The 26,420-nt window shown below is 42.4% G+C and overlaps 1 protein-coding gene across 1 annotated transcript in view; it reads right to left on the bottom strand.

Moving 5' to 3' along the window:
• LOC310989284 (nucleolar protein 4-like) overlaps positions 1-26,420 on the bottom strand; it is a gene marked incomplete at both ends in the record, with an annotated part of 205,995 nt that overhangs the window by 124,179 nt on the left and 55,396 nt on the right. Inside the window, one exon of the mRNA XM_083976295.1 lies at positions 19,681-19,787. Coding sequence (XP_083832421.1) covers positions 19,681-19,787 — 107 coding nt within the window. The remainder of the gene's footprint in view (positions 1-19,680; positions 19,788-26,420) is intronic.

Raw genomic sequence — 26,420 nt, 5'->3', positions numbered from 1 at the left:
GCTCTCGTGGACAAGTTGTGACCTGCACATTCACCAGGCAATGAAATAATCATGTATAATTATGTAACATTACGACACATGAAGCAAATACTCAGAACTACTTTCGCTTTTGAAATCACCCAGCAGCCGTGTCTGCAAAGCTGCATTTGCTTCAAAAACAACTCTGTCTCAAAATGTGACATTATTATCTCATAGTGTAGTGAATGTGCAGGCCACAACTTGTCCACAAGAGCGTTTTGGAGTTGTTGGGTTGTGTATTTGATGAGGGACAGGCGAAAATACTGTTTGCCTCCATTGTGTTCACTGAGCAGCTCGCGTCTCTGCCCCGCCGATCTAAAACCAGCTTGCACCGACAATTAAAGGTAATGAACCTACTACTATGACTATAGGGATTATGGCAATAGGCAAATTGTTGATTTTTTACCTCTCCTCATATTCACATTTAAAATGTTCTCTGTTCATCTGACTTTTCAGGAATGTATACATGTAAAATACAGTATATATACCGGTACATATTTAAATCCAGACTAACTTTCATCACCGTATGTAGAGGCCACGTGTCTACAGCTGTACACACACACTGCATGTTCGGGTGTGTGGTTGCTAGGGAACATACAGGTGAGCCTTGCGAGACGAGAGCTGAGCTGTGAGTGCTGATTTTGTGTGGAAGAGGGAAGTGAGAGGACGGATGGACAGAAAGAAATGAGCCTCCACTGGACCACAGGACACCTCACACTGTCTTGACTCTGTAAATCAGTCATAGATGAGTTCTCCACTTCTTGCAGCTGTTTGGGCAGCTTTTATTTTTTAGTATTTCATTTCATAGACTGAAACAAAGCTCAGTTCAATACTGTCAGTGCTGCACACAGTATCTTTAGAATTAACACCTACTATATGTGGATCTGAGGTCAGTCATTTTGCTGGTGACTCATCCAGCGTCTATCTAGTAGTGTACCTAACTAGTGTGTGTTTTATTTTTTGTTATGTATTTTTTGTGTTTCTGTATGATCATTCTTGTTTGCAAATCTTTTTGTTTTTTTATGCTTTGATTGTGTATCCTTATTGTTATATGTTTCGAGCGGACCCCAGGAAGAATAGTTGTGTACTGCATCAGCTAATGGAGATCCAAATAAAGTCAATCAAATCAAATCAAATCAAAACAAAACAAAACTGCAGAGAGTTTTACAGGACTGTGACATTAAAATATCATTGTTTGTTCTCCAGTCTTTACTGGTTCTTCTTGTTCTTTAACTGAAAAACAGTGAATAATATAGTATTATTATATTATCTATATGGAATCTGGACATTTCATATCAAAAGGTCCAAACTATATTTTCTAACAGTATAAAGTCAGAAAGAGGAGTAGGCTAGTGGGAGAGGACATATCCAGAGTGATGTCTCTCACCTCCATACACTGTCTGATGTTTGTCAGCACCACACTAGCCATCAGTGTTCCCCCAGCAGAGTCACCGAGACGAAAACCTTCCACAGTTCATGTCCTCGGTGAGAACAGCACATCAACAAAGCCACATTAAAGCTGATTAAATCCCTGCACAAACAAACAATAAGAAGCGCAGACAAGGAGCCACCATGTCACTGCTGTTGTCATATTCTGGGGAAGCACAACTCGCTGTGTTATGCCACATGGCTGCTCCCTCACTCTGTGCTTACAACCAGAGGACATGGTATAAGTCCAAGTAGCTTTGACCCAGTGTGCTTGGTCAGTCCATTTACTCTCACTATTGCCTGTTTGGGAATTACAGATGAAAAGCAGCCTTTGTTACAACTCAAACTCTGGCATATTTTCTAAATTGTTATTGATATGCACTGTCACTGTGCTGCTCATGAGCATCCTGCCTTCATTTACTTCACATTCCACTATCACATGGAAATATTGACAGTGTGGATTTAAAACACATATCAGATGTCAGGCAGTTAACAGCCACAACACATGACAGCACCACGAAGCGGAGGCAGTGGGCTCCCTCACTACGAGCCTCTGTAGCGGGATGTCGCTGCTGGGGCTGACACCCAGCATGCATGTCTGCATTTTTGTCTGGGGGAAACGGGTGTCTTATCCACCAGTTCATTCAGAAACAGGTTGAGAGGGCAGAAATAGTGGAGGTGATTTTTCCGAGATAAAAAATCACCTAAAGGTCAAATGGAAGAACTCACAGAGCCGCATGACTGAAGACAGGGAACTTTGTAATACTCTATTTCTCCAGCTAGGATTTAAATTTGAGAACGAGAACTGAAGAAGGTTTCTATTTGAGTAAAATAATAATAAAGCTTTATATGTATACATACATTTGATTTTTTTTAATTTTTTTTTTAATTTTTAATCAGCAATAGTTGGCATGTTGATTGCTTGACATTATTCCACTATCTCATCAAGAACTTTAAATGGACTCAGTAAGTTACAGCTGGTGGTATATCAAGTTGACAATTCTGTTATTTTGTTCATGTAAAAATAAAAAATGAAATTAAAGGTCATAGCTACAACTTTTTCATCAAAACAATACATTTTTCAAAAAGAATACATCCACAGAACGTCTAGAGGGGTGTAGAATGAAAGTATTAATTTTACAGAATTTAAAAAGCCTATATAAATAATTGTTTTATACATTTTGACGGGTCCAAAATATATACATATTTACATCTGGTTACGTTGGCAACGTCGACATCTCGATCTCTGCGGCAACTGCATTAGTACGTTGATGGTACGGGAGGTGGAGCTCAGGGGCCAGATCCTGATAGCTCTGTGGAGAAATGGCATCGTGCTAATGCTAATGCTAACTAACGGTCAGCTGGTACTGTAACGTTTCCGGTGCAGGCATGATGCTGCAGGTTTGTCGGGTTTGTCTGCAGGTGAGTTAGTGTAAAATGATTCAGATGTGTTTCCAGTCTGCTGTCAACACCGGAGCTGCTGCACCTTAAATACGGTTAGCGTTAGCCTAGCTTTCAGCTACTAGCCGCTCCCTATTGGCGTACCTGGCAACCAGTACAATTGAAGGTTGGAGCGAGAGCGGGCAAGTTGAGTGCGACACTTAGCCTGGCCTTATTTTTGACCACTGGTGTGACATGGTTTATGAAAAATTATAAAATCAATAACTGATAGTCATATATTAGCTGATGGAGCTTGAACTGATGCAGAAGTGAGCAAAGGAAATGTCACAGACACAAAAATCCACAAAGAGCGCTCTCAAGATGCAGTGGATAGCAGAGACAGAGACTCCAGAAATAGAGGGACCCAATCCATCCAGAAGGAGGAGGAAGAGGATGAAGGGGGGGAAAGGGGATTAGCAGGCAGGCTATCCTTCCTCCCCTGTCCTGTCCTATCCTGTCCTATCCTGTCCTCCTGCTGAGCACATGGCCGGGTCAGGGGGAAAACTGGGCTTATTTTGGAGCAGAGTGGGGAAGAGCTAAGCAGGCCCTCACAGGAGGATTTATCCTGGGAGAGGCTCTGGCAGTCCACTGTCCCCTGGCAGACGGCTAAAGGGTGGGGAAGAGTGCACCAGAGGAATCGGTGAACGCCTTAACCCTTTAGACGCCGGAAGGTAACAGCACATGCCTCTGAAAGCTTGTTTTTACAAAACAAAACAAAACAAAAACTAGAGAGCAACACATCCTGACAGAAAATGTGGTTAATTAGCAGACAGGTCACTGGATTCATTCTGATAACTCGTATCTAATTGTTGTCGCTAACTGTTGTCAAAACTGAAATGAAACTGAAACCAGCTCAGTGTGAAGTGATGGGAGGTGAAATCCTGTGACCTTGTGCAGAGTCAGTTTGGAGCACACCGACTGTTACACACGAGTCTACGGTGTCCACAGTAGAGTTACAGTGGACATTCAACAAGATATCGGTGGATTGAAAACTGCTCCATCACCCCTTTCTCATGCTTCCACAGCAGAAGAAAAAGTTCTGCCATCGATCTAAATCTGTCACTTCCTCTCTGTGATAAATAGTCTCTGTACATCAAACTGACACATATCCTCAAAATGCCATCGCCGCCTTGCCACCGGGAAGCTGACAGTTATGAAGTGATACGAGTTTTCAACCGGCGGCGGCGACGACGACAATGACCCGGCTGATAGTTTCCCAGGAGACGCTGCCATGGCAACACGTGGTAACTACAGTTGTACAGTGATGCTAGAAGCGGATCTGCGCGGCGCTGTAAGAGCCCGTCCTTCAGGTGGAGGAGCGCCGCTCACGACCTCTCTGTTAGAAAGCCTCCGACCCTGCTGAAGGGCCCTCGAGCAAAGAAGCCAGTTCTTCCTGCGGAGGGTTCGACGACTAAAAGAATGAAACTAAGAGAGCTGAGGTGAGTCGGTATAGATATCACACAGTGAGGCAGCAGCAGTGTTCCTACTGACTGTGGATCAGAGCCACACTAACTCCCCCGACAATGGAGGCTCCACCAAAACTGGTCCAACAATACAAACACAGTGCAGAGCATCAGCACTGTGGATGAATACTAGACTGCTATTACACTCACTGACCCACACAACACTCATTCACTTTTGTTTATGGGCAACTTTGTTCTGCCTCCTTCAGGTTTATTCAATTAAATTGAAAATCTTTATTGTCCCTGAGAGGCAACTGGGTTTACAGCAGCCACTGTCACAATCAAACATATAAAAACACTGAAGAACAGTAGGAAAAAAAGTATGATTGACATGAATAATTTAAGATAATAAACAACTACAGCTGATTGAGATATTTAACAGCTGATTGAATGAATGGACCTTGCCTTCCTAGAGAAGGCCAGCCTCCTTCCTGACGGCAAAAGCCTGAACTGTTTGTATAGAGGATGCTGAGGGCCTCAGCCCTCTGAATACACCTGGCTAAGATCATTAGTGGAATATTAGATGAGTCCAGGCTCAACTACAACTATTATATTTTAGTTCAGAAATTAATTACAGAGGAGTTTTTCCTAACTCATCATGAGGGTCTAAGGGCAGATGTTGTTATGATGCCATGTAAGGGCTATACAAATAAAATTGCCTTATTTCTTGGGATGATTCTGACACAGTACGGGATCCCCAGAGGGACACACACACACACACACACACACACACACACACACACACACACACACACACACACACACACACACACACACACACACACACGAGATTTCGTTATTTAATCCAACAAACTACCTCTGTTAAGAAGTTGTGTGCCTTTACTATCACTATTGTGTTTTCCGTGCCCCCCCTCCACTGCATCCCATAATGGTCCATTCACAAGACAGGCCACTGTTTCAATGCTTGGCACGCGCCACCGATTGCTCCTCGCTGTGTGCGGGTGCTTGGTCATTCCGCATCACCCACCACACACACACACACACACACAGACACACACACTCACGCGCACAGACATATACTGTAGTGTACACACTCAAGTCGTCGTAAACACACACACGCACATACATCCCTCCACCGCACGCACGCGCCCTTCCAGAGCGGTGCGCGCCTGTCACGCGCCCGCTCGCCCTCCTGCTCTCTCCATTCCAGCAGAACGCGCTCATGAATGATAATGCCAATGATGATCATATAGCTGTCGCAGGACGGAGGCCCGCAGGAGACACACGCCGAGCGACGGCGGCGGTTCAGGGCTTCGGTGTTGTTGTTTTTTTTTTCTTTTTAAAGAGCTGCGGGGCGCGTGCGGGGCGCGCGGAGTCCGACACAATACAACTTATTACCGGCCCGTCCGCCCGGCGCAGCGCAGCACTGCAGACGGCACAACACCGGCGTTTAGGCGGCTGCTGCTGCTGCTGCTGCTGCTGCTGTTTTCAATAGGGATGTAGTTAATATCGATACGTGATCAGATCGCCTGTCAATAACGCGTCCAGCAGCAGCAGCAGCAGCGGCAGCAGAGCGGTGTGACGTGACCGCACAGAGAGGAGAGGAGGCAGCTCTGCAGTCTGTCACTCAGTCACCGGCATCCAGGAAAACACTCCGGAGGAGAAATGACACACACACTCACACACATACATACATTCACGCAGATAGGCACAGAAACAGAAAACGCCTTCTTACCTTCACTTCTGCCAGATTACAAACATGAATGTCGACCGCCACGCGCCGCTTCCACACTCTTTTTCTCCTGTTTGTCGTTGTTTGGGTTCAGCTGTTTGTGCACTCGCCTCCTGTCGGTGTTGTTGTTGTTGTTGTTTTTCTTACTGTTTTATTTTAAATGGACAATATATCCTGCTGTATATGGGGAGGGAGTGAGAGCGCACAGCAGGACCCTCAAGACTCTCTGTGGCAACCGGAGGGGAGGGGGGCGGGGCTACTGCTGCTTACATCAGAGGGAGAGAGAGGGAGGGAGAGAGAGAGAGGTGGTGGTACTGTAATATACTGTAGTGAGCCACTGACTAAATCCAGCACAACAATGGAAATTAAGCAGCAGATTTGCTCTCCTCCTCCATCCCTCCTTCTTTTTTGTCGTCTCTCACCAGAGCAGAGTTCACCGTCACATCAGTCAAACTTCAGTTCCTTCACGCTCACACGCGCTTTCTGATCAAACGGATCGATCTCTACTTCTCTCGAGGAAAATAAATCCTCATCAGGACGCAGGGGGACACATATTTAAGGGATATTTCAACATTTAGGCAAATCCGCCTATTGCCATAATCCCGATAGTTTTAGGGGTAGGTTATTTGCCTTGAATTGTCGGTGCATGTTGTTTTTAGATCGGCGGGGCAGAGACGCCAGCTGCACGGTATTTCCACGTTTCCCCTCATCAAACTAAAAACACCATCTAACACTTCCGTGGACAAGTTGTGACCTGCACATTCACCACGCTATGAAATAATAATTTAACATTATGAGACAGAGTTGTTTTCGAGGCAAATGCAGCCGGAACTACATTCCAGACATGACTGCTGGGCGGAGTGATTTCAAAAGCAAGTATAGTTCCGAATCTGCTTCATATTATCTCATAGCATGGTGAATGTGCAGGTCACAACTTGTCCATTGTGTATTTAGTATGATGAGAGAAACGCGGAAATAGTGTACCTCCGTAGCGTAGCTCTGAGCAGCTCACGTCTCTGCCCCGCCGATCTAAAAAACAGCTTGCACGGACAATTAAAGGTAACGAACCTACTCCTAAAACTAAGGGATTATGGTAATAGGCGAAATTGCCAAAATGTTGAAATATTCCTTTAAAAAGTGACAGCTATACATTAAGCTGCCAGTCCTTTAACTAATGACATCCAATACACCAGTGCAACAAGGCAACATGAAACCATTTCATTTAGTTTTACACAATTAACGGTATCGTGTTAACACAAGCACTAGCTGCACTGCCCAGGTTTATTATAAGGCTGCATCCGTGTCGGCTATAGGTGGATCAAAATCTATGTGACAAATGTGTGTTTTTTTGTTGAAAACCAACTGTTTTCAAGAACAATGACAAAAATGAAGTGGAAACTGCACTGATATAAATAAAGAATGCAAATTACCACACCTCTGCCAGTAAAGACACGGCAGTCAGTGGTTCAGAGGTACAGACACAAACAGCAGCTGTGATTTCCGGTCAACACACAACACCTCTCAGTGAATCCTACATGCGCATACAACGGGGCAGCGGGATGCACATGTTGCCTTAACGTGTGTCTTGCACAAACACAGATCCGTCAGTGGATGTTTCATTCAGCTCAGGTCTCATCTCCTCTTTGCACACACTGACCTTTACACTGGATCAGCCGCAGACAAATGTTTAAATACACGCCGACCACTATACATGCTCATGAAGCTGCTGGTGTCAATGTGTGTGTGTGTGTGTGTGTGACACAGAGAGAGAGAGAGAGAGGATCAGAGCCTCTGGGACATTTCCATGACAAACCTGCCACCTATAGGCAGCTGGTGAAACTGTAGCGTAATTAGCCATGCATGCCCATGCACGGCACTGAGTGCTGCGGGGAATTGCAGCGCAGTGTGTGCGTTGATAAGGATTCTTATCATTTCCTGTGCCAGAGAAAACACTGAATGGGATGCCCGGCCCCGTGTGGACACTCAGCACCGTCTAAAAGAGACAGTCGCAGCTTTGGTTTGGACAGTCGGAGCTGTAAAACTCAAAAACAGCACAAGAAAGCACTGGTTTAAATGACTTGCTTTGACATGTTCATGACCATCTCTAAATTTGGTTTGGTTTTTATTATTTAGCACACATTTAAACTCAATGGTGCAAGGAGGGAACAAAGCCCAATGGGCTTGGACAAGAGTTCCACCCCTTTTAATAATCACAAGCAATTTAGATTTCAAAGGCTCACAAATAAACATTGGAAAAGAAGGAGAAAAAGTGCATACATAATCAATGTTATATGAACAAAATGAGGAGATGGAAAACAGAGTAATCAATAACAAGTAGAGACAATATTCATATATATACAGTATACTATACAGTATGTATGTATATATATAGTAGATATAGGGTTTGAAATCATAGAGAAAAGGCATAGAATAAGGATGTAGGGCAACAGAGAAGGCAGGAAGTGACTGTAATCTAGCATTCATGAAAGGTTAAGATGTCTTTTTAGCTGCTTTTTAAAGAGTGAGTGGGAAGATATGGATCTTAAAGAGGGAGGTAATCCATTCCAAAGCATAGGACCTCTATAGGACATGTTAAACTCACGGTGTGATGTGCGGGTAAAGGGTAAATATAGAGTAGTATTATTACTGTGTCTAGTACGGTGAGAATGTAGTATATCATAAGTGAGGGTAAAGACATTTGGAAAGGAGATCTTGGTAATAATGTTGGAAGAATCCTGTTTGAGCCTTTTTGAAACAGAGATTTTGAAAATGAAGAGCGCAGAAATCGGCAGCAGCCACTCAAACAGAGACCACGTTACAAGTTTCAACAGGGGAGGGAGTCTGTGCCTTCGAGTCCTCGTCTCTGGGCTTTAAAGGGAAACAGTGCCGTGGTGCCTTCACTGTCTTTCTTTCAGTGTTGTGCACTCACAGGCCGCTGAGGGCTGTTTCCATGGCATCTCTACTTTATTGGACAGTATACACTGGAGAGCAGCGGGGCAGATGGCGAGAGGATAAGATGTGATAAAGGTCACGCCCCTGGTGCAAACCCTCACTGACGGCTGAGGACTTGAGAGCGACCAGCACTCATGCAGCTAAACGCTCTGCACCAGATGTATTCAGTGTTGGGTTTTTTTTTAGAATTCAGAGACACTTATCTTTACAAGATGATATGAGCTTTAACTTTAACAGCTACTGGTCTGATTTTGCCACGAGCAGCTGATAGGTCAAATTGTGAAACTAGAAAATTTTTCATTTTTCATCAGTAGTCATTCATTACTGTGAGACAGGTTCACCATTTCAAACCAACTTTTTGCTTTTTTTTTTCCATAGTGGCTTTTTAACACAGTCGGGTACAAATGAGGTTGATGTGGGACCAAATTGCTTTTCTAGTTACATGGTGGAACAGATGCAATAACTGCTGTGATTATGTTCCTTTTCCAAGTGAATAAAGTGCTGCATTTACTGTACAGAGTGCACCACACCAGGAGGTGGTGGAGGTACTGTAGAGGCTGACTGACAACTTAAACACCAGACCATGATATTTCTGCACAACATTATGTGCAATCTTTTTTTTTTAAATGGTCTGAGCGTGTTGATTTTTTGTGTTCTTAACTCTCTCAAAGACTCTACCAAAGCACCTCTGCAGACTGAGACCGTTTGTCACCAGCCTCCAAAATTAAGATGTTTTTTTTTTTTTTTTTTACAGTACAAAGCCGTTCTGGATGGTTAATCAGATATGGACCTGCAGCCTGGTCCAGCACTGACCAACTGGTGAGATGTACCAAGAAGGTGACTGGACAAACAGAATACCCATGTTCCTATGGAAAGACTAAGTGCCAAGTTAAAAGGAAATGACGACACTTTTATGGACATATGACATACAGTAGACTGAGTTGACCAGTGATAAGAAATATTTTCTAGTATGAACAAGGACACATACAGTATTTCTTCATTTGTTGATATGTTGTTACTTACTTTCTTTGTGGTTTTGTCTTGTTTTAGTCATTTTCTACTCATTTAATTTTTACTTATTCAAAATCTGATAATGGAAAAAAAGAAAGAAAAGACTTCCCATCCCTTCAATCTGTTTTTGAGACAGTTGTTGCTTTAACCAAGCACAACCAAGCACAAAAAATTGCAAAAAGATATTCATTCATATTCTCTTTCCTGAATATGAAGTCTGCAAACAGAAAACTGATCCCTATGAGCTCTCCTCCCTCCCTGCGCTTTTTTTTCTCTTATCAGCCTTTAGTCTGTACTTAGGGTGATTATATCTGGGTTTATTTCAGTATCTTTCACTTTTATTTCTTTTTTAATTTCATATGATTTTTTAAAAGTCATTATTCATTCATTAGTATTTAGTTTCCTCTCAGGAACGTGCTTTTGGTGCAATAGTTGTAGACCGTGACTCAGTGTCTCTGCTGTTGCTGCTATTTTCTTTCCTGTTCTGTTTGTATTTATATGTTTTATGTCATAATTGTGTTTGCACTGCTGTCTGAGACAAATGACCTGCTGTCTGAGACCAATTACCCTCAAGGGACAATAAAGTTTATCCTTATCCTTAACAGACGTGGGGGGGCTCAACTCAACTATCTATAAAAGTCACAAAAGAGGTAGTGAGTAACGAGGCTGCTGACACAGTGTGTCACCTGGCCCAGTTGTTCAAAAGGTGTACTATATACTGGATCTACATTTTTTTGAAATCCCTTGTATCCCAGTTGTTCAAAGCACAGTTGAATTGGATCAGTCTGATCCAGATACACATTTCAAGATTACCAAATCCAGACAATGAGTGGGACAGCATATCACACTGAAGGCTATTATGTCATAAAAAAATAAAATAAAATAAAAATTAAAAAAAACAGCAGTATTGGATGTTTTTTGTTTCTTCAATTTCTTTTAAACAGCCAGACCTCATGTGATCTGGCTGGCTCAATTCCTAATTTGTGGAAAAGTTAACTTTATTACTGTAATGGTTTAAAAACCAGATGCAAAATATAAAACAATAAATGTATATATACTACATTATAATTGTTTGTTTACTTGACCACTTTGATTTTAATTTAAATCACAGTTTGAATCCACCAAACTACTGGGATCAGAATAATCCAAAAGGTATCCAGATCCTACTAAACAACAACACAAACTGATGGTTGGATCAAGATTAAACCCAAGACTGGATTACGTGACCTAATCGATCTCAGAATCGGTTTTTAGTTTTGAGTAACATATTTTCAAGATTTGATCCAATCCATTATCCCAAACCTGATCAGATTACCTTTGAAGAGCTGGGCCCTGAGGAGCTGATCCTCCGCTTCTCCTCCTGCAGTGCATCACTCTACAATCACATCACAGCCCTCAAACAAGCTGCTGATTACTGCCCACTTCCTGTGTCTTCCATAGGCTAAAAAAGCTGACCTCGGTGATGTCACCTCAGTCACCGTTCCTATGGAAACATCACACCAGAATCAGCTGGTGTCTGATCAGGATAGATAGATCGCGTTGCGGGAATTTAACAGGTGTGTGGTCGAGGCCTTAAACAAAGGTGTGGTGTGACCCGCGAGTGGCGAGCGCTAATGGGCCACACAGCCACCTCTAATTAAAGCTGCCACAGAGCAGGACTGCTTCAAGTAGCATGCAGCGTGGCAGCATCTGCATTCATTAAGCATCTCCACTCATTTATTGAATGAATGAAGGAATTCATTTCGAACGTGTGTAAAATGAAACATATATAATAATAATATAAGCATAATCAAATCATAATATGCACAAGTTTGAAAAAAAGTGGGTACATGCACTTTTTAAAAAAATAAATTCCCACCCCTTTCTACTCATCATGGTTTATGTATCAATCTATCTACTACATAAATATCCATATCAATACATATTTGTCCATATACTACATATTTATCCACATCAATATACATTTATCCATATCAATGTATACTACATAAATATCCATATCAATAAACCTATGTACCACATCCATTAAAATATATAAAGACATAAATATCCATATCAACTTATAATATCCCATATGTTTAGCAATTTATTTCTATCCCTCATCTTCCATATACCTATTTAGAAAGTATTTATGTTTGTACTTTGTTTTATCTCTTGCTCCAGACTGTTGCACAAGGTCAGACTTTTCATTGTTGCTCTTACTTTATGTTTTTTTTTTTTTTAAATTCAGATCTCCCCTTAGATTATAACCTCCTTCTCTTCTATTCAGGTTTGACCTTTTATATCTCTATCTATCTCATCAGCTGGAGCGAAGGACGGCTCATACAGTCGACCATGAATGAGTTCACACTGGTCACTATGGAGTCAAAACACTGTTTGTTCGAGTCTGCAAATCATTCACTTCTTTCTCCTGGAGCTTTTTCTCAAAAGCACATGATTCAGCTGGGGGAACTTTTTCTTTTTTGACCTTGTTTTTCACATCGTGACATTGTGTTGAAAGGAGTTGGTGTGTGTGTGTGTGTGTGTGTGTGTGTGTGTGTGTGTGTGTGTGTGTGTGTGTGCATTCACATGCAGCCACAGCAGCCATGTAAAACATGTTTGTGTTTGGCTCCTTGAGGTCATTTCCATTATTTTCTTCTCCTGCTGGAGTTTTAAAGAGCGGTGCGTTCTCCTGACAACCTGAGCATCAGTCTGAATTCTTACTTCATTGTTAGCGGTGAAAGCTGACGGCCTTGTGTCTGCTTCTACCACTCAGATGGACCACATCCCCGTTTATCCAGTTGATCATATTTATGACACGACATTTCTGTGTGCAGCCTTGGTCAAATGACCATGAAGTGTTTTGCGAGGTCACACTGACCTTGACCTTGAAGGTTTCTGAAGCTTGGTCACGGCGTTATTGAGATATAGCGTCAGTGTGAACGGCTGTCTGTCTCTACATACAAACATACAGATGGACTTTTAGTTTTTGGTTCTTTTTATAGACAAAGAAGCTTTCTTTCTTTACCTTGCTGACTAGTTTCAGCCTATGTCTTCCTCACAACTGTCACCAGATGTCAGGCATTAACTTGCCTTATCGTCAAAGACAGCTTCTTTCTAAAAAAAAAAGAAGTATTTCAGTAGACATAATGCACTTTCACAAAGCAACCTGCCCCCTGTCTCCTGCAGATGTTCTGGGACCATGTTACTGTTTTGTCCACATGTGGATTCGCGGCTGAGAAACTGATTCTAGATCAGGGACTCGGTCACTTCTTGCTGTTCCAGCAATCAGCCTCAATGTATGATTTTGTTCTGCTGTCCTCGCCGCAGTCTTTTAGTAATTATAATAGACCAACCCCCAACCTATATCTCTCCTCTACACACACACACACACACACACACACACACTCGTACGCACACACATACACGCACCCCTCCTCCCAAAAATAATGAAATGTCTTTCCTCTGGAGGTAGCTGAAATAATGGGCAGAGAGCGGGAGAGGGGGAGCCCATAAATGATAATGAACCACCTCATTCTCCTTTTTTTAATTCCTTCTGCCCCCCCCCCCCCATCACCTCCCCCAACCCCCTCCTCCCATTCCTCCATCTACCCCCCAACCCACATCCCACCACCGCCTTCAAATTTTCTCATTTTTATTTTCACTCCGGCCGAGCACATCCACCTACTCCCATCCTCATTTTCACCTCCTCCTCCTCCTCCTCCTCCTCTCCATCTCCCTCCCTTAGCCAGACAGAGCCACCGCCCTGCCATCTCTCCAACCCCCCCCCCCCCCCCCTCTTGTCTCCTCACCCGACTCTACACTGGCTGCAAGCAACACCCCCCCTTAAACACTTCCCCGCACCCCCCTGCCAGGAAGCATCCTGGGTAATTTCCTCCTCTTATTGAATTGGTACGGGGGGCGGATGGAGGGAAAGATAAAGGGATGGGCAGATGATCGGAGGCTTGGGATGAGTGCTAATGGAGCCGGTGTAGGATTCACACATAACGCTGTGCATCCTCCTCTTTTTCTTCCTCCTCTGTCGTCTTGGGCTCATTTTCTCTTCTGGGTGAAAGCAGAGATGACCCTCTCTCTCCTTCTCCCCCATGTCCTCTCATCCTCGCTCGCTCTCTATCTATCCTGCACAAAAACAACCCAGACAAAAGACTCCGACCTTCCTTTTTTTCCCCCTCCTCTCATTTTTGTAGAATGCTATTCAGCTGTGTGCTTTCACACACACACAAACACACACACACACACACACACAATCCTTGCCTGTATTTTTGCTACTCTAGGCCCAACACCATAATCAGCAGCAGACACACACACACACACACACACACACACACACACACACACACACACACACACACACACACACACACACACACACACACACACACACACACACACACAGACAGACAGACAGACACACAGACACACAGACATACACACATATAATAATATCATCTTGAAGCTACAGGCCTGAAAAGTCAGTGTCTGCTAAGTATAAGGGAGTAGAGGGGTGGAGGGAGGACATGGACAGGTTTTTGACTTGTGGACATCTGATGCAACAGAACACTCATCATTACACATGAACTTCTACAGTTGCAAGAAAAAGGATGTGAACCCTTTGGAATTTCCTCTTTATCTGCATGCTTTCCATTGCAGGCCTGAAGTTTGCCACCCCACAATAATGGGAAACTGTTTTGTGGACTGATGAAACTAAGATTTCATTTTTTGTATACTTTTTAAAGGTGATAGCTACAAGTTTAATTCCTCCCGGCCAGTAGGTGTCGCACTCACACTCGCCCGCTCTCGCTCCAACTTTCAGTTGTACTGGTTGCCAGGTACGCCTATAGGGAGCGGCTAGTAGCTAAAGCTAAGCTAACGCTAACCGTATTTAACAAGCAGCAGCTCCGGTGTTGACAGCGGACTGAAAACACATCTGAATCATTTCACACTAACTCACCTGCAGACGAACCCGACAAACCCGCAGCATCACGCCTGCACCGGAAACGTTACAGTAGCCTACCAGCTGACCGTTAGTTAGCATTAGCATTAGCACAATGTCATTTTCTCCACAGAGCTATCAGGATCTGGCTCCCACTGAGCTCCGCCTCACGTGACATAATTTCATGCCGACGATGTCAACGTAACCAGATGTAAATATAAATATACTGTATTTTGGACCCGTCAAAATTTATAAAACAATAAACTATAAAGAAAAATCAGTAAAATGAATATTTTTATTCTGCACCCCTCTAGATGTTCTGTGGATGTATTATGTTTTTTAAATTAATCGTTTTGATGAAAAAGCTGTAGCTATAACCTTTAAAAAAAAAAATTTTGTACGTATGTATGGTGAAAAAAAACACTGTGAATGTTTAATGGATATGTTCAATAAAGACATGAAATATTATACTTGTTTGTGGTGTGGTATTAGTTTATGCAGATTGTGTTTGTTTATAGGAGAACTAAGAAATTCCAAAGGTTTCACATATCACATGTTGCCTGCTGTCCTGTTGGTGTTACATGTTAGTTGGTTTTTTATAGTTACAGCTTTTATCAAAATGTGCTGCATTTGTCTCTTGGTTCCTCCTCTCACACTGATGGAAGGGGAGAGCAGCTACTGAAGGTATACTGGCCTCCCCACTACAGCTGCTCACGCAAGTGCATCATGGGTAGATTCTTGAAGGACAAGACCAAGTTCTTCCTGCCTTGTAGCTGAAACCTACACTTATTTTCTTTTGATAATTATCAGGTATAAATTGTAAAGGAGGCTATAAAACATCTAGATAATGAAATGTCTGTTGATGGACAGTTTCCATGCTTTTGTCTTGAAGCTGCTTCAGAAGCTCCTCTTTGACTGACATGAATCTTCTTTGCCAATAACGATGAGATAATTTGACCCGAGGTGAGGGATGGTGAGTATTGGCACGTGGCCATGGCTATCGGAAGCTTACTATTGATCCAGACCCTTCATCAGTCAAAGCTTAATTGCCAAAGGCGCCGACATATCTTATTTATCACGCACAGGTTGCGGAGCCGCACATGGAGCACTGGCAGATGTGGAGAACTTCTGTCTGTGCGACAACCTTTTCATAATTGGACCTCAGAACTTTCTTCATTAAAAAGCACAAACAGTGATTAACGGGAGCCCAAGGGTCGAACTGACTCAAACTGCTGTTTAAACATTAACAGTCGCAGTGAGAAAAACACGCACGAGAGAAAATGTGTTGCTTTTGTATCTTCCCCGGACTGGAACATGAGGATGATTATGAGAATCATGTCGGAGTGTCAGTATGAGCTAATTAGAGCGGCTCTGACGTGGAGTCACCAAACACACTGCTACAACTGCTGGAAAACAACAGGAGTCACCGAGGTTGCTGCAGGTGTGAGTGTGTGTGTGTGTGTGTCTGTGTGTGGGCGTACGTGTGGGAGAGAGAGAAGTGAGGAAAATATTGAACTGTATGTGTGTTTTTTAGATGTGTCGCCTTTGTGTGTGCGCGCGCGCGTGTGTGTGCATGTGTGTGTCTAGATAACGGGTGGGGGAATAGAGGGTTGAGCTCGTTCCAATTAAGCCAGGCCTCAGAGCATCCAGTTAATTAGCTGAGGAGAGAGAGAGAGACACTGAAGTGCCAATTTGCCCTGGAATGTCAATATATCTGCCTATCTGTCCGCCCAACACACACACACACACACACACACACACGCATGCACGCACACACGCACGCACACAGAGGGAATATGAGTGACAGCGAGTGTGTGGTACTGATAGTCACAGAGGTACAGGGAGGAGGAGTGGTGGTGCTGTGGGAACATTAACAATATGGAATACACCAATCACCACCCCCACTCAGCGAGTGGAGCCCATGCCACGCAGATCCACCAACCACCTCAAAGCGCTCACACACAGTTTCCCTCCAGACACAACACTGAGCAGTCGGACGTCCACGCCTGCAGGAGGCTGCGGGAGGCCGACCCACAATCGCCTCCAAACACCGAACAGAAAGAAAACAAAAAGTCAAACTCCTCAGAAACAAGCTGTTTGGAGAATTAAAGGGATAGTTCACCCAAAATTGAAATTTCACTCATTATCTACTCACCCTCATGTCGACTAAGGGCTGGGAGAAGTTTCAGAGTTATCCGTGGCTTCTCTGAGTTACAGGGGGTCTCGGCGGAAGCTCCTCTTCCCGGTTCGTCAAATTTGGACGAACCGGGAAGAGGAGCTTCGAGAAGCTTCCGCTACAAAACAAGCTTGAAATATAGACTTATTTAATTTTTTTCGGGACAATTTCGCATTTCGGGGCTTCAATACAAGACGGACATTACATACGAGCAGCATGGAGGTATTTGGATGTTTTTTGGTGTGTCTTTTTGTTACAAAGACAGTTGGTATCCATTTGCAACCGTTATATGGACATGCACTGCTACGCCGAGACCCCCTGTAACTCAGAGAAGCCACGGATAACTAATAATCTCCCAGCCCTTAGTCGACATGAGGGTGAGTAGATAATGAGTGAAATTTCAATTTTGGGTGAACTATCCCTTTAAACTACTGTCAGAATGCGTTGGTACTATGATCGATCGATAAAAACTGATGCTACTGGCTGTGGACACTGGACTATAGAGGGGATTTTTCTCTAGTTTCATGGAGGTGGTGAGTGACAGGATTTGATTTCATCAGTATATGATAGACTCTGTCCTCCCAAGTTTAAAAAAAAAACACAAAAACAAAAAAATCATCATCAGTTGTTCCAGCTAGTGTCTGAAAATAACTCGTTTTTCTCGTTCAAATGATGGGAAACTAGCGGAGGAGGAGGAGGAGGGGCGGGGGGTTGGGGGGAACAAAGGATGAGGGGTTTCCCACAGGACACAGTCAACATTGGTTTCTTTTGATTCGTTTGGCTTCCTTCATCATAAGCGGTTATTATTATCACCGCCACACGGCTCTCACCTCCACAAAGTTCTCATTCCAGACCAAACCAAAAAAAAAAAAAGGTTCTTAGCCGAACCAAACCTCAGTCATTACAGCATCAAACAAAACTGACTGTGGCAGATCTGAAAACTCACACAATAAATCCACTGAAGACCTGAAGACTCGCTGATATGATGGTGGATTTTTATATGATATTTCCTGAGTCATAAATCATAACATTAACATGATGATGAGACGAGTCACTCAGTCGGACTCAAGACCCACCTTTTAAGTCTGGCTTTTAAGGAAATCTTAATTTAGCCTATTTGAGTTTTAAAGGCAAAGTTCAACATTTTGGAAAATTGGCCCATTGCCATAATCCCTATAGTCTTAGGAGTAGGTTCACCTTTACTTGTCGGTGCAAGCTGTTATTAGAACGGCGGAGCAGAGCCGCGAGCTGCTCAGAGCTACGCTACGGAGGCTCATGGGATTTCTTGGTTTCCCTCATCAAACTCATCAAATACACAATCCAACAACTCCAAAACGCTCTGGTGGACAAGTTGTGACCTGCACATTCACCACGCTATGAGATAATAACGGAACGTTACGAGACAGAGTTGTTTCAGAGGGAAATTCATGCAAAACCGCTGATGCGCGTTCCCATCAGGGGCAATTTTTTCAGCAAGCAGTCTCTGCATTTACCTAGAAAACAACTCCGTCTCAGATAATTGTTTTATTATCTGATTTACTGACTTACTCAGCTTATCATATAGAGTTATCGTTTGGTGTTGTTATCTATTTATTTATTTATTTATTGAGTCTTGTGTATTTTATTTCATTTCATTTTATTTGATGTCTAAATTGATTCCATTTCATTTGTTTGTTTATTTTGTGAGTTTGTGTTATGCCTGTGTGTGAGAGGTGGGGAGTTCTTTCTTTATTTTTATCTTTGATTGTAAAGCACTGTGTGCTACATCTTTTATGAAAAGTGCTATACAAATAAGTTTATTATTATTATTATTATTATCATTATTAATCTGTTATCTCATTAAAAGAAAGTGCATCATCATCTACTAAAAAAGTATTTGCTTGATTTTCTTAGTTTCACATCAAATATTTCCACTTAGAACCTGCATTGTGCATTTTCTCTACTTCCTAACATTTAGCAAACTATTTAATTTATCTACCTGGATGTTTCTGTTGTAGTAGATACTGTCGAAAACCAAACCCGAAAACACATTCTCCGTTTGTGCGGCTCCACCTGCTTGTGGTTTGTTCACATCTTTCAGAGCTGTAGCTTAAATGAGTTTGGAGTTATATATATACATTCTGTGGAGAGAGTATAAAAATACCACAGAGTCTCAGTCTTCATAACAAGAACTGATTTTGGTCTGCTGACCTCCACCAGCGTCAGATGGAAACACTGAGATTTCTTCTCATTACATTATTTTAATTGCGAGTCTGAGCCGTTTGTGTGTGGGAGTTTTCATCCTGCCGAGGCATCGGTGGGCCTCCTGGTCTCCTCCCACACACCTGTCACACACAGCTCCGCAGCGCACAAAAGAACCTGCTGTTTTAAAGCATCAACATTTACTCTTATGATTCACTCTCAGGGTGCGAGGAGACACACACACACACACACACACATGTTCCTGTCTGTCTGCACACACAAAAACATGAATACGGAGCGGAGACATAATGTGTGTGTGTGAAGCCCCGCCAGATTCACCGGCTCTGCTGTTTCACGTGCGCCTCGGCTGCGTCGCTTCACGTACCTTGTTGCTGCTCATGCACCGCAGCTTCATCTGCTTCATGTAGGTGGTGGTGAGAGGCATGTTGTAGTCGATCACCTCCGACACCAGAGGGCTCGGCCTGTCGTTCTCTGGAGAGGAAGGAAGGAAGAGGAAGAGGAAGAGGAGGGAGAGTTTTAGGCGTAAATGACAAATGGGAGTCCACGTCGTCATCCTGCGGTGAGCTTTATTCTAACACAGGGACTTGAAATGTCTAGACACATGTGTCCTTTCTGCTTTACTCGCAGTACAGTTCATAAATGAGCCGTTTGTTCTGTGTGCTCGCTGTGTAAATAACCTGCTGACAGAGAGATACATGTGTGAGGAGAAAACAAAGAATCCTATACAGCGTCCATCCAGGTCCAAGCCACCTGGGAAATTTAAAGTCTTCTTCTTGTCAAGATACATTCCTCTTTTGGATATTGTGATTTTTACATCTCGTCTTGTGTTTTCCCTTTCTGATTCATACGCTTTCTGATTCATACGATTGTACAACTCTAGCCCACATTTGTGTAATATTCCTCTTCTGGTGATGGTTTGGATTTATATTTGAAGAGCTCAGTGACCTTCGCTTGTATGTGTAATAGGAAGAGTTGCTGACGTCCTCTGGTTGGTGGATGAGAGGCTATAGTCCACTGCAACACTCACAACAACATGATTGAAAATTTAAATTTACTTTATCTTATAATAACGTTTGTAATATACCTGTAGAACTACATTTGTCAGTAATTGTATCATTCTTCCATGTAAAGTACCATACATATTTGTGCCTTGTTTCATATTTTTAATTATTTATTTAGTTATTCTACATTTCATATGTAGTCCCAAGTTACCATGGTAATGCTACGACTACATAAAGTCTATATATAAAGAGCAAGTCGGACTGGGCTTGTATTTTCAAAGTGAGTGTGAACAAAGATCTGTGAATATTAATATATTACTCTGTCTGTATACCTGTATACCTATATATCTGAGAGAGGAACTTATTATACTGAGTTACAGTAAATATCATTATTCATCTTTATGAAATAAATATTCCTGATCAGAATTAGATGTTTGATCAGTATGTTATGCTTCCTTTGATTGTAGTTGTTTTTTATAGATTGAATAATTTTATTGAGTCTGGGTTTGAATCTCCCTAGATCCTGAAGTACCTGTACAGTAAGTATTAAAGGAGACACATTATGCCCCTTTTCCACAAATTAAAATAGTTCTCAGGTGTCTTAAAGACATGTCTGTGACATGCTTGGGTCAAAATACCCCAAGGATCAAACATCACAGCTCTTCATCTTCTCAAAACTGCCCTGTTATGTTCAGAACGGTTGGTTTCAGAGCCTGTCCCTTTAAATGCAAAAATCAGCTACTACTTGCCCCGGCCCACCCCTTCTACTGTTCCCAGGTAGGGGTGGCGTTATGCAAATTCGAAAGCTAGTTACATCACTGGAAGACAACTGAGGGAACAGCTCATAAAACCACATGGATTTCAACCTAGGGAGCCTGAAAATTGCATATTTTTTTGTCAAATTTCGCATTTTGGGGGCCGGAAGGCAAGATAAACACCCAAATATATGTTTAAGAGCCTTCAAAAAGTGATATTTCCATAATATGTCCCCTTTAAAGGGACAACGAGGAGTTTGTATTTGGTTATAAAAAAGTCTCACATTAATGTGGATGAATCTACGCTACCCACACTTGTTAATGGGCCCATTTTCGATAAATATATTGTTTTGTCTCTATCGTTATTTTGTTATTATAATTAATGGTGGAAATGCTGGGCGAGCCGACCAGTGGAGGCTCATGGTAAATGTAGTATGAAAGCACTTCGCTTTCCAAAACTCCTCGTTGTCCCTTTAATTTTTTTTTTTAAATCAGTGAATTTTTTTTTTTATTCAAAATGTTTTAAATTGTAAATTTTTTTTTCTTTTTAAAGCCCCAGTATGTAACTCATTTGGCTTTTTATTAGCAAAAATCAAATATTGCTTTCATAAATACGTATTTCACTGAAGTCGAATCACACCACATACAAATGAAAGCTTTCTCGTACCTTAGAATGAGGAAAAGAAAGACGGTAAAACGTGGGTCAAGTAAACAATACGACATCACCATGACAACATATTGTCACGCCTGTATTGTTTTTGTTTCGTGCTGGCGGACCACTTGTTTACATAGACACTTGTTTATCCTGGTACATGCAGCGTCTGTTGTCTGTCTGACATCTGCCGATTTCACGTGAATGCAACATCAAGAATACGTTCAGATATGCAACCGCACCGCTAGATGGGGGTGGTTCCTATATATTATACCTTTAAAAATCAGTGAATCACCATCTGTGTTTCTTAGCTGGTGTCAAACAGTCAACTGCCAGATGTTACTTCAACACCATCTTCTACTCCACACACAGACATGATGAGAGTCGATAAAAGGAGGTGAGGCAAGAGGTGAGACGTCTACAGGAGGATCCAACAAGCCCGGTGTCAGAAAAATCACACTGAGTGCCTGAGAATCTCCACAGACACATCCTCCTTCAACAAGCTGTAGCACAAAGGTCAGCACGGGACCACCCCAACACATCACATACACAATAATGGAAGAGACACGCACTTAAATTGGTTTCCTATGGACTGAGTTTGGAGCAGCTGCCCTGTACTGCCTGTCAACGGTTACTAAAAAGGAAAAGAAAAGAAAACCTGCTGAACGAAAAAGAAAAATCAAGCTGAATCAACAGCCTCCACAAAACAGCACACTGACTGCTCAGTACTGCAGTGTGTCTGTCCCTTATGTCTCTGACTTGCACATAATTTGCTTTTCACAAATCCTCTCTTTTCTTATGTCCCTCTCCACATCCCAGCTCGTTTGTTCATGTGTCATGTCAGAGAGCCGACACTAGAGGACCCTGTGGAGCTGGAGGTGGAGCGACGCAGACAAAGAGAGGCAGAGTGAAGAGGTTGTGGTTTGTTGGCAGAAAGAAACTACAGCTCTCTGTTCATTTGACACAACAAAAGAGACTATACAAATACAGACACGTTCAAAAACACATGATCTCTGTCTTTAAACCTGCCCCTCTCCTCTGTCCTGCTCTCCTCCCTTAACTCGTTTATCTGCCGGCCTCATAAAGGACGTCTGGAGATCTACACAACAGACATGAATACAGGTCATGAGATCAATACGGCTTAGCAGAATAGACAGACTTGTCATCATTGATTGGTGATGGATAGTCTTGTACAAGGACATGAGAAAGTGACAGAGTGTGTGTGAGTGAATCCTCCAGAGAGGGACATAAGGTGATAAGTGGCCGAGCGGGTGACACAACACCAGACTGACCCGGGTTCAGACAATGATCATCTTGATCCAGACGTGTCAGTCGTCAGTCAGTTAAGGGTTAAGATCTGAGGAAACATCTGAGAGCTTCTGAACATCCACATCAACTCTATTTAGGGTTGCAAAGGGGTGGAAAATTTCCAGTAAATTTCTGGAAAATTTCCAGAAACTTTCCATGGGAAGTTAAGCTGGGGAATTTTGGAAATATTCCAAATTGGAAACTTTCCATGGGAATTATGGGAATTTATGGGAATTATGGAAATGTATGAGAATTGTTGGGAATTTATGGGAATTAACTGGAAATTGGGGGTAATTAATTTAAACAAACTGTATCATATCCAAACATAAATGTAAATATTTTGTTGTGTCATAAGCAGACATCCATGCAAAATAATATAATTAAAAACATTTCAACAGATTTATTTCTGAGTAGAACTTTATCAAGTTTTAATTCTTGTGTGAACAAACAATTCTTTTACTGAACCACAAAAATATGAATGTTGGGTAAAATATTACCCTCACCAATCAATTTTGTAAATTTTGGATTTATTCCCGTTTATTCCCATATATTGCCATTAATTCCCATATATTCCCGTTAATTCCCATGGAAAGTTTCCAACTTTGAAAATTCCCGGAATTTTGCAACCCTAACTCTATTTAACACAAGTGTGTTCATAATCCAAACTGAACCGACCAATCAGAAAGTGGCTTATATGACTGTGGTGTTCCTAGGAAACTTCTGCAGAATGAAGCAAAGGTGGAGCAAACATGGAGTCAAGATGAAGAAAGTTCCTCCTCGGTGTCAGCTACAAGTGCATCTCAATAAAGTAGAAGATGATGGAGGTCAGCAGAGCTACTGATCCAGCTCAGAAACCTTTGCAGGGGTTGGGAAATTATCAGCTGATTAGAGTATGACATCATTAGGTTACAATAGTGAACTTTTTCCACTATATTCTAATTCTTTGATTTACTGAATTGTGGGTTTTCATTATATAATAATCATCAATCAATAATCATTACAATTAAAAGTAATAAAGGCATGGAATATTTCAGTCTGTGTGTAATGAATCAACTGTATATAATACATGAGTTTGAACTACTGAAATAAAGAAACATTTCCATGATGTTCTAATTTATTGCGATGCACCTGTACGACCATGGGCGTGATTTATGGGGGGGTTAGTGGGGTTACGACTCCTCCCCCCAAAACATAAAATCCAGCCAGTATAACCCCCTAAATAGTATAATTGTAGTAAATAAGAATATCTAGAAGTTGGTATGAAGAAGTTGTCATTTTTGCTGTTTTAATTTCATTTGCAAGCAACCAAAAGTAATATTTTAATAACCTCACAATGTGTAACTGGTTGCTAGTTTGCTAGTGGCTGGAGGTGAAGCTAGAGGAGCCGCCACAGAATCAATGTGCTGGTACTGTAGGATTTAGCTGATGTGAAATCTGATCAGCTTTTTTCTCTCAAGCTAATTTGGTCTTTACTCTGTATCAATGACAAAGTGTGGTGTGGTGTGTTCATAATGGCTCTCCAGGCAGGCTAACTGTCATAACATATAGATGCTAATAGTCATTAGTTCATCTGCCTGGTAAGAAATAGCTACATGATTGCAAGTGGTGATATGATATATTGACTAATAAACATTCGTCCTGTCAGAATAAAATGTGATAATTTCTGAACAACAAAATAAAATGCACGACTGAAATACCTGTTACTACCATTACTAATATGGGAATGCCAGAATAAAGAGGTAAATTAGCCTTGTATTTTGATCAAAGTTAATGATTTTGTACCTGCACTGGGACACATGCTGACTTTATTTGCTTCAAAAAAATCCTGATATGGGCAGAAATCTTAACCCCCCCGATGTTTAACCCAGAGTGATGCCCTTGTGTATAGCCCATTGTTTCTGGGCATCAACACATCATTTGTCACGGTGTCTTGCTTCTTTGATTCATTTTCAATGTAAATCTGCAGTGAACCCGACCCGTCCAGGGTGGGTCCTGCCCCCCCCCCCCCCCCCCCCAACCAACCCTGCTCAGATAAGCAATAAGATCTAAGTAAACCTGGTATTTACTCATTAGAGCTGTGGCTAATTTAACCACTGACAGCTAATTCAAGTATTTGTCCTTTAACTCACACTTTGATTCAAGATGAATTCAATAAAGCTCAAATCATAAATCCACCAGCCTTTTGAGTCTCCACAGCGCACCACACACTGCTTTCATCTTTCATCATTCACTGTTAGGACACTTCATTCAAAGACGGAGAAAAGAAATGTTAACTATGGTAGAGGAGGGGTCGCTGCAATTTAGCAATCTTCTTATAAATGGACAATCAGTTATTCTTCTACATAGTGGAAAGGAAGCTCCCCTGGTTTTCACACACACACACACACACACACACACACACACAGACACACACAGTGAGCCCGCTGCCTGTGTCAATTAAACATGGCCCTGGTCCATGCTGATTAATTGCATTTAATAATTCACATCTGAACTTTAGTGGGAGTCACTTCAGCATAGCGATAAAGGGGGCTGGGGTCATGCGTGTGTGTCTGTGTGTGTCGTGGAGAGGCCGAACCCCCACAGGGTAGGAAGGCAATTAGCTGCTCTCCCTCTCTCTGAGTGGCATCCAGTTATGGCGCAGCACACACATACAAAGACGTGCACATGCGCGCACACACACACGCGCAGATGTTGTCATTACCATCCATATGTGTGCGCGTGTGTATAGCCTATATGTTCTTGATTGTTTGCTCGGCTTATTACAAGTTCTTATTTAATCATTTCTCCGATGTCCAACGTTTACGTGTTTCATTTAACTGTTTTAATTTAAAGAACTACAACATTATTTTAATTCAAGCCGTTAATGGTGAAGGTAAAAAGTCTAAACTCATTAAAAGTCGTCCAAAATAGAACAGAAAAGGTGAAGTTTCCGATGGAGACTCTGAGAACGTTTAACATCTGTGCGGTTTGTGTGTTTTTTTGATAAGAGATCTTGACATGACGTTTCCTTTGTCCTCCTCTGTGGAGTTTCTCACTTTCTTCTCCCTCTACATCCCCTCTCAGATTTCTCCCCCTGCCCCCCAGCAGCAGCAGCCATCCCACATCCCAGCTCTCTGCCCCAACTCTGTGGAAAATGAGCTTGTTTCCTGGGCCATTTTCTTTGTTAAAAGCCATTAATTAGGCTAATTGAGGAGAGAGACAGGACACTCCAATGACTTCCCTGTTTAATGAGCGACGGGGAGAATTAACGTGTGTGTGTGTGTGTGTGTGGGATGGGGTGGGGGGACAGGAGGCCTGGAGAAGCGAGGAAGGGGGATGTGGGAAGGGAAAAATGGGGGTAGGAATAGCTGGGAGCGGGATGTGGGGAAGCGTGGGTGGGAGATGCTCG

This window comes from Trachurus trachurus, assembly GCF_905171665.1.
Source record: "Trachurus trachurus genome assembly, chromosome: 7".
Taxonomy (NCBI): domain Eukaryota; kingdom Metazoa; phylum Chordata; class Actinopteri; order Carangiformes; family Carangidae; genus Trachurus; species Trachurus trachurus.
This window is presented reverse-complemented; position numbering and strand designations above follow the sequence as displayed.